General features: G+C 46.3%; 1 protein-coding gene across 15 annotated transcripts in view; it reads left to right on the forward strand.

The window, feature by feature from the left end:
* Positions 1-13504, forward strand: part of SHANK3 (SH3 and multiple ankyrin repeat domains 3) — a 383319-nt gene that overhangs the window by 236740 nt on the left and 133075 nt on the right. For all 15 annotated transcript variants that reach the window (XM_049813564.1, XM_049813569.1, XM_049813570.1 and 12 more), the window contains one exon: positions 1344-1457. In XM_049813564.1, coding sequence (XP_049669521.1) covers positions 1344-1457 — 114 coding nt within the window. The remainder of the gene's footprint in view (positions 1-1343; positions 1458-13504) is intronic.

The raw sequence follows: 13504 nt of genomic DNA on the forward strand, positions 1-13504 counted from the left end.
ACATTAACCTGAAAACATATGTAACTGCTCTCCTTCTCTGCTTCCTTGGATCAGGATGGTGCAATTAATTTGCCTTGTAAGTGCTTGAATTCAAGTGAGAGGTGCGCATCAGCCATTTTCTGGATAAAACAGGGGTAATATCCAGGCACTCTGGATATAATATATAAATGGGGAATATCCAGAAAGATTTCGTAATGATTCTCACCTCCCTTTTTTCTCTCTTGCACTGTACATTTTTGTTCTCTTGGGTGCTCTGGGAATGGCAGTCGTTTTCTCTGAGGCCATAGGAAATGTAATGGTCATATCTGATGCATTTTTAAATGTCCCAAAACAATCCAGATCTTTCACGCAGAGCCTGCTAGCATAAGGTGTGGGGGATCCAGTTGCAGGGAACTAGGAGATGACAGCTGACATCAAACATTCATTTGCGGGCAATGGTTTTCATAGCAGAAACTTCAAACTGTTTTGTAACCTCGAACTGTGCTAGCTAGTCTGCTTTGGACCCCAGTTCATCCTCCAGGTGTAATCAGAAATGCTGGTTTTGTCTGTAGCTCTTCAGTAGTTTGTATCCTGGCTACCTGAAAACCATCTTTTTCAGCTGGCACTTGGTGAGGACTTCAAGCTGATAGTTCCCTGTTTTAATGAGGATGCTCCTGATATGATTCTCTGTTAAAATCTCCTTGACTCTGAATTCATTTAATCTTCAGAGCACATTTCAAGACTTCCTTTCTGTTTCTCTAACCTTTGAACAAGTAAAAACAAGGCTTAATGGGTTGGGAGAATTTTGCTGTGACAGTGAAGTACCTTCCTGTTTGCTGTGTCATTTAGAGTGAAACAGCTCTTGGTTTTTTGAACACAGGCCAGTCAGGACACCCCAGCACTCAGAGTGACTTGTGTTGTCACCTTGGCCAATTTCTTTCCCTCTCTGCACCTCATTTTCCTTATGGGGCTGTTACTTCTCTGTTGATCTGAGGATGTCAGAAGTTGCAGTAGGTAGCACATTTCCAGGAAATGGTTTTACCAAAGCCTATGTTATGTCTGGGTCCCCCATTAACAATCCTTCTTACAAAGATGGATGCTACCAGTTCGTTTTCGTTTTCGCAGCAGATGGCTGCATGAAGGCCGTTGTCTACACTGTCTCTCTTCTGGATGTGGGTGAAAGAAGCTTTTGAAGGCTTCTTGAGGTGCTTTCTTCCTCCAGACGACACCTGACTCCAGACAAATTTTCTGTGCTCTGCCGTTTTGTCTTTCTGCTGTGTTAACACTATACGATGGTCATTCCGGCCTTCCCTTTTTCTGGGAGCCCTGCTCATTCTCACATACCTGTTTGTTTCTTCCCACAGTGCTGAGTATTGGCGAAGGTGGCTTTTGGGAAGGAACTGTGAAAGGAAGGACTGGCTGGTTCCCAGCAGAATGTGTTGAGGAGGTGCAGATGCGACAGTATGATCCACGGCAAGGTAAGCTGTTTTCTTAGATCTGAGTGTCTCTTCAGCAGATGCACTGGACAGCCCTGGAAATTCAGAAGTACTCATTTTAAATTTCTAGCAGTATCTAAGTTTGCTCATTCTCTGCAATGGGTGATGGATGCATCTGAAGAATTATATTTCAAGGTGTTGGTTTCTGTTACTGAGTGCATTACCATCCAGTAGTAGACACGCTGATCCATGGTAAGTGTGTGGTACTGTTGTGAGGAGAGCAATCATTGGTCCCTTTTGCGGAGATTGCTGCAATGGCAGGGTATTCTACAGGCAACAGTGAGTGATGAAGCAAGAGAGCGTGACTGTTGATCTGAACCTCCAATCCCGCATTACATTTTAGGAGACTTCAAAAGCAAACAGTAATTTGCATGCGTATGTTCTAGTCCAACAGAAAATATTAAAAATGGCTGTGACTCAGCCCTGGCATTCCTGACCCTCAGTCTCCAGTACCAGTCACCACCTAACAGGAATTTGCTGTTCCTGGAGAACAGTGGTGTCAGGAGGAGCTGTGGATTGTGTGCACCAAACAGTACAGTGTTCTTGGAGGTCACTGTGACTTAATGGGTCTCCTGCTGTTGTGGGGTATATCCCCACAGCTTACCCCTTGCCACTGACAGCTGCCTGGGCAGCGTTCCTCTCCCAGCCTGAGGACTGGGTGGGAAGCACTTCTGATAGGCTTGAACTTGTCCCAGTGGAAAGCAACTGAAGAGAACATCTGGATTATTTTTTTTTCTTCCAATGTATTACTTGAGAGAAGTAGCCTTGATTTGACAGATTCAGTGAAGTTCACTTTGCATATTAAATGAGCTTTAAAATTCACACAGGTGGATTCTGGTAAGTGAGAGTTAAACCTTGATTGTGAAGTTGGAAACAAAGTTGTAGAAGAGAAAAGAAAATCAATACAATATACTTCTCTGTTTTGCACAGCAACTAGTTTTAACTAGTTTCTGGAAGCCTGAACCCACTTATAAAGTCTTGTCTTTTCTCTAATCCCAGTCCTTCCTGAGAGTTTTATATGTACATGTTTTTGCACCCTTAGGCATCTCCTTACAGGATGCTTGGGTTCCATAAGTGAGCCACTAACTCTGTGTCTGCTGTGATGAGTATGTGGCAGGTCACATGTGCTCTGGGACACTTGCATGTCAGTTCAGTGTGGATGAAATATTAGGTGCCTTTGGGACCTGGTCTTGTGGCCATGGAGGGTGTAGTGGCAGTGGAACTCCACTGGTAGCAGCATGAACCTGCGCACTGCAGGATCTAATCACCAAAGCTTTTCTCCCCCTGCCTCTCAATTGGTTCAGCTGTTAGCTCTCCAGTCTGCAGTTCCAGATTGTGTTCCCAATGCTCATTTGTATTCTTCCTTCAAATTATCTTTGTATGTGCTTCATCTTACTGCACTGGTCACCCCTGCCTTTCCACTATCCTGGCCAGAGAAGGCTCCTGTCTGAGCGTTGTGTTGTGAACTCAGCTGTACTCTGGGCTCATTAGAAGTGAAGCAAATGTATTTCTGTTGTGCTGATGGGAGACGCTTGATGACAGTGAAGACTTGAATGGGATATTGCTCCTTTTTCAGGGTGATTAGATCTGATGAGTTGGGACTTCCACTGAGAAGGTTCCGCCTTCCTCCCTCTCGTGCTGCTTTGGAGCTGTACTCTGGAGCCATTTGAGTGTGCAGGGACTGTTTGCCCTGTCCTTTTGTGATGCTAAATAAAAAAGAGAATAGACTAACGGATGTGGTTTGTAAGCCTTTCCTGTATCCAGGAGTTCATGTTTGCTGGATGACTTCTTGGAGAATGTTACGTGTTTGGGTTAAATTGAAGTTGTGTAGTGAAATGTGAAAAACAGATGGTGCTTAGATACTGAAGTTGGAGCAGAGGTATGAGCATTTTCCTCCAGTTGTCCATACTGTTTAGTTGTTGGCATGTCCCCTAGTGTGGTTTTGGCTTTTGCCGACTTTTACTGTTCCAGACAAAGCTCGGGCACAGTTTTCAGGTACAGATTGTTTGCAGAAGGTAGTTTGGATAAGGCCATGATGTTTATGCACAGAAGAAAGTTTAGCTGTATGGACATGATGTTGCTCTGCCACTTCTCATCAAGATCAAAGAAAGGCAAGTGTCTACCTTCTGAGTTTAAGTATAGCCTAACAGCTGATTGGGCTGTGCACTAGTGAAAAGGGTTTGGCCTGACTATACTTTGCTGGGGAACAAAGCCACATCAGACTTGCAGACATCTCCAACTGTGTTTATTGATTGAGGAAAGTAGCAGGGTTGCATGGCAGATACCTGACTAGACTCTTGTTGGAACAGATTGCAGATGACTGTGACAAGGATGAGAGCAGATCAGGAAATTCATTGTGATCTTCATTGAAATTCAGAGAGAGCAACTTTCAGGGTTGACATTTTGGAGACAGTATTAGGATGTTCCTTTAACCTGCATGTATTTTCATGCTTTGAGGGAAAAGGGCATGAGCTGCATATTGATCTACCTAAATGAGCCAAGTTCTTCTCTAAGGGTGCCTCTGGGTCAGCACTTCCCTCCTAGGTCCCAGTTCATAGACACTGCAGTGCTCGTTGACTCTGAAGGAAGATGTCCTGTGGCCCACCTCTGTTACAGGCCCCAAGGCAGAAACTTAAGTTTCTCACTTCCCAGTGACCCTCACTTCCCAGTGAGGGTCTCCTTAGATATCTCCTGTCCGTGGAACTGAAATCCTTTGGAGCCTAAATAGAGTTTCTTTGGTAAATAACTCAAACCTTCCGTATGTTCTAAATTTATTTCTTCTGGCCCTACTGAGTTGGAGAACTCTGCTTTTTTCCCATAGAGTTGATCCTTCTTCTATCATCCTGACATCCCGAGAGGACATCCCAGTTCTAGTTATCGATCCCATCACTTCATTACACACTTTTATTCCTCTCTGCACCTCCTTTAACACCATACCCTATATCCTACTGAAAGTGGTGTGACATTTCTATTGGATTCAGGGAATTAATCTTTTTGTGCCTTCCATGTGGTTGAAACAGGCCTTGTCGTTCTGCCAATAGAGGATCAAGCTCATCAAGTGGTCCTCCCAGCTGTCGGTAGTCTGAGATCTGTGGGTGCAAGAACCTGCATGCAAACACCAGCCAGTCAAATCTCCTTGTCTCTAGATCCACAACGAGATGACGGTGTGTAGACCTGCCTTTGGGCAGTGGGAGTGCCTCCCCTTGGATCTCAAGGTGCAGCAGTGATTCTGCACAGGAATGTCTTTGCCTCCCTGAGCAGAGGCACTGGTGGAACTTTAGACCGGTGGGACTGCACTCCCACTCCTGCTTGTCAAGCAGCCACCTGGAGCTTCATTCATGCTTGCAGAGGTGCTGTGGAGAGTCACCCACTTGTACTGAGAGGCTGCAGATCTGTCTCCAAGTGATGTAGGAAGATGGTCTTTCACAGTGTGTATGCATGTAGGGCTCTGAGTAAAATGAAGCAGAAAAAGAGGTGGTTTGTCAGTGAGTGTTTTTCAGCATGTCCAGCCCATATGTGTGTCTACAACCCATTCTCCTTCCTCTTCTCCTCAGCATGTCCCCAAGGACCATGTAGTTCAGGGTTTAGAGAGTACCAGGTCTCTGAGCATAAGCTGCCTGACATGCATCATCAACAAGGGAAGGAGGCACATGCCCCTGTGGCTTGTGCTGGAGCTAATGCCCTTTGCCTGGGGTGGTGATGCCCCAGGCACATGTGAGTTGTGGTTCCCATTGCTGGTAAGTCACCTGCTATTCAGCTGCTGAAAGTGTTCAAAGGAGTGCTTGGTCAAGGGACTCTACCCAAACATCTCGTCCCTCAGAAATCAAAGTGGCTTTAAACCAAGAAATTATTTGGATAGGCTGCTATCTGCATGGCTAGTTTTAGTACAAGAGGAGGAAAATCAGATAGACATTGACATATCTTTGCCTAAAGGAGCACAAGAGAGGAGGCAGGTGGACAGGTGAAAGCAACAGCAAAGCAGGCAGACTGCTCTGAGAAGAGGCTGTCTTCTCTGCTGATTGAAGTGATGGTGGCAGTGAGATAAGGCTGAGGTATTTGGAATAGAAATGCCAGCTCATGAGTGCAGAGGGGAAGATGCTGAGCCAAGTGATTTGGTCAGTCCAACAGTTGTTAACGGGTGAGAACAGGCCAGAGCAGCATGTCTGTGCTTTAAGGAAAGGTAAAGGTAAGGGTGAAACTGAGGGTAGGAGGTGTGTGTGATGCATGAGTGTGTGTGCAGAAACAGAGAGATAGGACAAAAACATATACCTTTACATTGCTTTGGACAATGATAGTGTAAGATATCCTGGTAATAAGGATAGTCTAGATTTTTATATTTAATAAAGAAGAAAAATGTAGTGAAGTAAATGGAATTGACTGTCTTCAGTGTGTTAAAATAGAGGTGGAATTTTGAGGGACTTTTTTCAGTCAAAGCTACAAAAACCTGCCCTAATACGTATTCCTGGCAAAAGAGAAATCTTGCAGGTAGGGAATCCAAATATGATTGTCCCCAGGCCTCTAGGAATAATCAAAGCTCTCAAAGAACAAAGACGAGGATTCATCTGCAAAAAAAAGTCTGTATCAGGGGGATCTGAAAACATAAATGTAAGAGCAACTTGCCAAAAACTCAGCTGAGCTAGACCTTGAGAATGTTAAGAGAAGTAATAGTAGATTCTTCAGCTGTACAAATAAAAGAGTAAGGAAAGAGGATATAGAGCTATTAAGCAATAGGAATGAGGTAAGATCAAAGCTAATTAGATAAAGGTCCAAATCTACCAGAACAGTTCCCTGTCAAAACAGGCACAATGTTGGATGGATGGACTGTGGCAGGACTGATACTGCCAGCTGGGGAGAACAGTATCAGGGCCCTGAGGACACTCATATGTCTTAATGTCCCTGACCAGCTTCACCTGGGGTCTCCTCCCACACCGCTGGTCCCAGGTGCTCTATTTAAGCTGTGGCTTTCAGTCTCTGCCTGAACTGTGTTGGAGGAGTCCCTGTCTCCAGTCATAGTCATGCCCATGTGTTGTGGTTTAACCCCAGCCAGCAACGAAGCACCATGCAGCCGCTCACTCACTCCCCCCCATCCAGTGGATGGGGGAGAAAATCGGGGGGAAAAAAGTAAAACTCCTGGGTTGAGATAAGAACGGTTTAATAGAACAGAAAAGAAGAAACTAATAATGATAATGATAACACTAATAAAATGACAACAGCAGTAATAAAAGGATTGGAATGTACAAATGATGCGCAGAGCAATTGCTCACCACCCGCTGACCGACACCCAGCCAGTCCCCAAGCGGCGATTCCCTGCCCCCACTTCCCAGTTCCTATACTGGATGGGATGTTGCATGGTATGGAATACACCGTTGGCCAATTTGGGTCAGGTGCCCTGGCTGTGTCCCCTCCCAACTTCTTGTGCCCCTCCAGCTTTCTCGCTGGCTGGGCATGAGAAGCTGAAATATCCTTGACTATAATCTAAACACTGCTGAGCAACAACTGAAAACATCAGTGTAATCAACATTCTTGCATACTGAACTCAAAACATAGCACTGTACCAGCTACTAGGAAGACAGTTAACTCTATCCCAGCTGAAACCAGGACACCATGGCTGGCCGTGGGCCCTCTTGATCCAAATCCTGACCCATGGGCTGATTTCTCAGCTTGACCTCAGACCTGCCTCATGCCCAGTGATCATTAGATCTGGCCTTAAGCCCGACCTCCGCATAAGCTTCATGGCTTGTCTTGAGACCTGCCCCATTGCGGTGCAGGGCCTTATGAGCTGGACTCCTGGTTGGACCTGGCCACCATCTCTGGGTCTGTCCTGCTGGCCTTGCTCGAGTCGTGGCCAGCAAGGCCCCTGCCCTGCCGGCTGTGGGGTCTCTTGGGTTCCTGGCCCACCTCCCTCTGGGGGCAGCCCTGCCCTTGCAGCCACCAACAAACAAATGACACCAGCTGCTGAAAAAAATAATAGGGAAAATTACTTGTACATTAGCAAAGATTTCAATGATGTAATGGTGAACCTTGTGTGTGGGAGCGCTCTGGGCAAGCCCGGTTAAGGTGCTCTTGAGTTCACAAGGATAAAAGTCTTTAAAACAGATTTTGAAGGAAGCAAGAGATGGAGGAAGATGGGAAAAGGGGTAGGACAGAATGGTGTTTGTCCAGGAATGTTTTTGTGCTAAAGGAGATTGATAGACTATGTTGGCTAAGGAAATGCCGTTGTTCCAGTTTGCTTGGATTTCAGGACAGTGTCATGTGGGAAATTATTAGTAAAGTTGGAGAAAATGTGGGGGAACACTGGAAATTTGTCATCTGTCACTAGCTGATTAACAATTTCACCTGTTAAATGCTTTCACTAGTAGCTGTGGGCAAAAGTAAACTGAAACGCACTGCTAATGTTTCCTTGTGACGTCTTATGAGGTGAGAACATTTCACTTCCAGAGCTGGATGAGTTGGCATAACAGAAATAGCATGAAATTCAGTAAGATAAAATATAGGATCTTGCACTTAACAGAAAATCTTCTCAGTGGTAACACGCTAACATTTTACTTCTTGAAACAACAAGAGGAGGCATATTAGTGGTTCAGGAGATGACTGTAGCATCATGTGTCTGCGAACAAGGCAGATGTGAGCCTGGGATGTCTCGTACAAGGCATTTCCAGCATGTGGGAGGTGTTAGTGCTACGGCACAAGGAGCTGTTAACATCTGATCTGGAATTGATTGTCATTCTGATCACCGTCTGCAGGAAACTGGGTTCACATCGGTCTTGTTCTCCTTGTGTGCACATGCTTGCTGTTGGGAGCTGTGCTGCTCTAATAAGAGAAATTCAAAGTGTGGACAGCCTCCGTGTGCTTGGTGAGGAACCGAAGCCTCAACAGTGGGATCCCTTCTTGGATGGGCATTGAGTAGCGGCTTGTAGGGCTGTAACTCTGTACATGCTAAGCTTGCACACACAAATCTCAGTAATATCATTAGGGAGTATTTGCAAAATACGGAATTAAATACGAGTATTAATTTTTCGGGACCTAGTTTGTCAATTGTTGGACAACTTTCTGCTCAAGTTGGCACTGGAATGCCTGTGCCTCCGCTTTGAACACAACTCATTCTTGCTTTGGGTTAGTTACAGAGTAGTTCTGAGGCTGTGGTCCAGGGAAATGCTGGGAGAAGGACCTGCAGCTTTGATTAAAATTGCAGAGGAACATTTGGTAACTGTAGTTAAGACAAAATAACTGTTTGGGATAGGTTGCAGGCAATGTAAAACGTGCATTTACATATTACACCTTGAAATGTGGCAGTCCTGTGGTAGTGTCAGTGTCCAATTTGGGCTGATTTCACCCTGAGCTATCATGTCTCTCTCCCCTGACCTTCACTCCCTTGCGTTTTTCAGAATTACCTTTTGTGGCAGACCCTGACTGTCTCTCTCCCCTGATTTCAGTGGTGGAACAGACCTCACCTGCTGTACAGAGCATGCTAATCTCTCAGGAAGTGACACCCAGAATTTAAAGGACAAGTTTGGGTGTGTGAAGCAGAATGTGCTAAATGCTTCGATGCATATGTGCAAGCAGCCTGTTGTCACAGTAACTCGTCCGTGGACTGAGAGAAGGTGTGAGAACGGAGCATAAGCTCCCCCGTGCACTGCAAGCCTGGAACCCGGCCTTGGTAGAAATCCAAGATTGTTGGGTATCACCTTGCTACTATTTGCCTCTTGCAAGTAGTGTTTGTTTGGAGAGATGCTGTACCGTCTCCTCTAGGAAACATTCTGTGCTGTTTATCTGCTTCCATGTACAAGTCTGCCTTAGCGGAGAGAAATGTAGGGAAGCTCTTTGCAAACTTAATTAGGCTGCATCTGAACTGGTGGGCTGAAGAGCACTTGCAGACATGGGGTCTGGGTTTTCCTGCAGCTGCTTCCCCACCATTTAGGGACGTACAGCGCTCTCCTCCCTTGGAAGCAGCAGAGACCTGGGATGCTCTGGCAGTGCCCGGGTTCAGACGGTTACAGGGCCAGAAGGTGGGTGCGCTGCAGACAGGCCACCTCTCCGGGGCAGGGCTTCTCGAAGGATGGGCAGGACTTTGGCACTGGGAGACGAAGGGGCCCAGCCGTGCAGACCGGGAAGGCGCCGATGCCGGCTGTGGTTGGGACTGGAGAGCATGTTGTGGGAGGCTGGGACCGACTAAGATCTATGGCTAATCCTGGGTGTGCAATAACTGTGGCACGAGTATCTTTAATGGATTTTTTCCTTTTTATCTTGCTTTGATTCCTCTGGAAGGATGTGGGAGTCAGTGGCGTCCAGGGAACTGTTTGTTTTGCATGGCAGAGATCTCTCCTTACTGCTCCTTGCCTGCCCATTTATTTGTGCCAAGATGTCCAGTTTTCCATCGTCATAGCATGTAAATTACTAATAAGTGAAACCATGTTAACTGAGTTCCTAGTGGACTTAGTCTCTGACATTTCATCTTTTTCTGAGAAAAGAAGAACAATTTTAAGGGTGGAATGCACCCCCCTCATATGACGGGCATGTATTTAGTTACTTCCTTGGTACCTGCGGGTAGCAGTGGAGGTGGCAGAAGTGTTATTGCATCTTCCCATTGTGGAAAGGCTTTCTGAAGAAAGAATTAGGAGCTTGAACCACCATTTGATCAAGAAATGAGTTTCTTGTGTAAGAAATATTTCAAAATTGTAATAACAATTGTTGGGTACTTCACATTATTTACAAGTCTAACAGTAAGAGCATCTTGTTGGCTGGGCCTGTTCCCTCCCTGCCTCTCCTAGTGGCCAGCATAGATATTGGAGGAGCAGGTGGTATAACAACAGGATTTAAAAAAAATTACTAGCATCACTGTTCCTGAATCATCCATTCCCGTGCTGTGTAAGAGAGTCAGAAGTATTTTCCAGCCGGGTACATCAGAGGCACCAGAACACATCACCACTGAGGAGGATGAAGTGTTGGTGTGCATGCTTGGCCCCAGTGGTCTGAACGCAGACCACATCGTCCAGAGCCCAGCCTGAGCCCCGCTTCCTTTGGAGAGCAGGGCTGTTTCTGTCCTGGCTGCTTGGGCTCAGGACGGGAGGTTGCAGAAGTTGTTGGCTGTTTCTTTTGGTAGAGGGCACTGTTGTTCTTCACTCGTCTCTGATGCCAACCTCAGGTGATATAAATGCGTAGGTTGCAGAGGAGGAGGATTGTGGAGGATTTTGGTACCGTAGTGAAATACAGCGCTCTCATTTCCCGCAGTGAATTGATCGTCTCCCTCCTGGAGGTCTGCACCAGCCTTTGGGGAGGTCAGCTTGTTTTGTTATGGTACCCATTTTATAACTTTATCTCTGTGTGTCCTGCACGTGAAGGCACAGGTTATCTATTCCACCTTCTCGTTTTGTTTTCTTGGTATGTTATGGAGTCTACCTTGACCAATGGTGATTCTCCTCTGGAGAACTCTATCCTAAAGTGAGACTGGGGTGGTGTTGAACTAATGGGGGATATAGCCTCATCCACAGGGAGACTGGATGGTGTGTAGAGCGATGGCATGAAGTTATAGTCCTGCAGCCAAGATGCTGTTGATGTCCCCTGTGGCCATTTGGATGGGTTGGGTCTTGCTGGTTGTAGGTGTTCACATGTAGCCCCCATGTACCTTGTTGTAACTTAGCAATCATTGCTTTTGACAAATACCTTGCTTTTTCAAGAAAGACTGCAATAGAAGTGGAAGTACGGACAGCAGGAAAGGAAAAAATTCAGTCAGCTAAACTTCCCAGGGCTGGAAAGGAGAAGCCCTGCCTGAGCAGCAAGCACCAAGTCTGAACACTGCGGCTTTTCTGAGCGGGCTCTTTGAGAGTCCCTGCGTGGGGAAGGAGTTCCTAAGGAGGCATTTGCCTTGGCGCAGCAGGTTGGGAGTCAAAGCAGCACAAGCCCAGCCTCAGGAGCTGGAACACCATCCCAAGAGCCCCTGTGGGAAGGAAGGTCCTTCTTTCACTTTTCCAGCTCTTCAGTGTGGCGTTGCAGAACAATCAGTGAGAAGATGGACATGCAAACACTCCACTGCAGCTGCACTGGGAGTGGATCTGCACCTCGGCGCTGCATGATGGGCGCCTGCACTTGGTGACAAGCTCAGAGTTGGCTTTCTTGGAGGATACTGAGTGACAGCTCGCACGCCAGACGCAGCTGGGGAGCAGCGTGAGTGCTGCAAACTGACCTGCTGTGACTCCCTGCGTTTCACCTTCTGACTTTGAGTTCAGACCCCCCTTTAGTCTGTACACTTAACGATCCTGGGGAGAGACTTCGGCATGAACTGAGCTGGAACCTTTCTTGGCCTGCTGCCTACCAAGTCATCGTGCGTGACCCAGCCAGCGTGCACTCAGTACTCAGACTTCGCCAAGGTAGACAGGCAGCCTGAAGAAGGCTCCGAGCTTGGGACAGGAGGAGCGAGGGAAGCAGAGGAGCAAAAGCATGGAATGACCAGCATGGATTTACCACAGACAAATTGTGCCTGGCATGCCTGATGGCCTTCTGCATTGGGGTGGCTGGCTCTGTGCACAAGGAGAGACTGGTGGTTGTTGTACACCTTGGCTTTTATCAAAGCTTTTGACGCAATCTCCTCTACTATCCTTCTAGCTGTTTACTTCCACATGAAGAGTGGTGGCAAGAGTAGATTTGCAGCTTAAAATGAAATGTGTCTGCTTTTACCATGGTCTCTTGGCTGGAGAGAGATGACTCTTCCCATCTGGCCGCTCATGAGGTGACAATTCCCTGACAGAACAGGAAACGTGTGTTGAGCTTTCTGCAGCTGACTGCTGTCCCAGCTGGAGTTATGCATGCAGCACATGAATACACAGGAGCATGGGCAGAAATGGCTGAAGACCTGATAACAATAGAGCTGTAGATTTTGGAGCATTGATTGACACGGCCAGCCAGCTGCTGCTGGAAAAGCATGCAAATTAAATCCATCTTCCAAGAGCTCAGATAACCTCTCATCTCCCCCGGGCCTGGTGCACCATCCAGCCTTCCAAGCAGAGCTGCTTTTCCATCCAACATGCATCAGTTGTCATGCACGAGGTGGGAACGGGTCCTCTGGCTACTGCTATACCAGCATTTTAAAAATCCTTTTGATTTCTCTTTTCACTTTTCTGACTTCCTTCCAAGCCTGATCCTGTCTCCCATTACATTGCTGCTTACGTTAGGCTTCCTCTCTGGCTGTGCTGCCTTTAACCTTGATCCCCTTTGTTTCTCTGAACTTCCCTCCCATCTTAATTAATTTGCTGCTCTGCTGGCAGCTTCCTCTTGCGGTCAAGAATAAAGGTCAGTGTTATGAATATCCCAAGCAGCAATGCTTAGGTTTTAAAGCTAATGTCTATTAGATTTTCTGATTTTTCCCCTTCTCAAAGTGGGAACTTAAAAGTTTTGACACTAGAGTCTTTACAGGTTCACTTTTCCTTAACATTTTCCATAACAGAACACTTCATACTGTTTTGACCACTTAGCAACAAAGCCATAGATGTATCATGAGTAGTTTAGTGGTCAGGTTTAGGTTCTACAAATGTTCTGGGCATGAACTGAACACCTGTGTTCCTTAAAGAGATGGGTATAAGAGTACTGAGGTCAAGCAGGGTGTATCAAGGAACAGCACAAAGTACCGCAATTTCCCCTGCCAGTTACCTATGAACCTCTTATCAATGCCTTGGCACTCTTAGCCTGTTTATCTCTCTTGTACTATGTCTCCAAGGACTAAGGATGTGGTTGTCTTAAAGCACTCAGGCTGACATTTGAACTGTTCAGAAAGCAAGGGAATTTGAAACGCAAAAAAAAGCAGTTGCTTGAAGTGGTTTCTTCTGGGCTGGTTTGTTTAGGTCTGTAAAAGAAAAAAAAAGTCTGTAGCATTATTTAATTTAAAAAAAAAAAAACCACACCATGGCTATTTGGCCTCCTGCAGAAGGAATTTGGACTCAGCAGAATAATGTCCATAGAATAATGGACATTACAGAGCATAAAGAAGAAGAGGCTCCCTGGAACAAAGATGTGCACTGCTGCTTCTGGTAGTCTGGGAG

Source organism: Accipiter gentilis, chromosome 11, assembly GCF_929443795.1.
Source record: "Accipiter gentilis chromosome 11, bAccGen1.1, whole genome shotgun sequence".
Lineage (NCBI taxonomy): Eukaryota > Metazoa > Chordata > Aves > Accipitriformes > Accipitridae > Astur > Astur gentilis.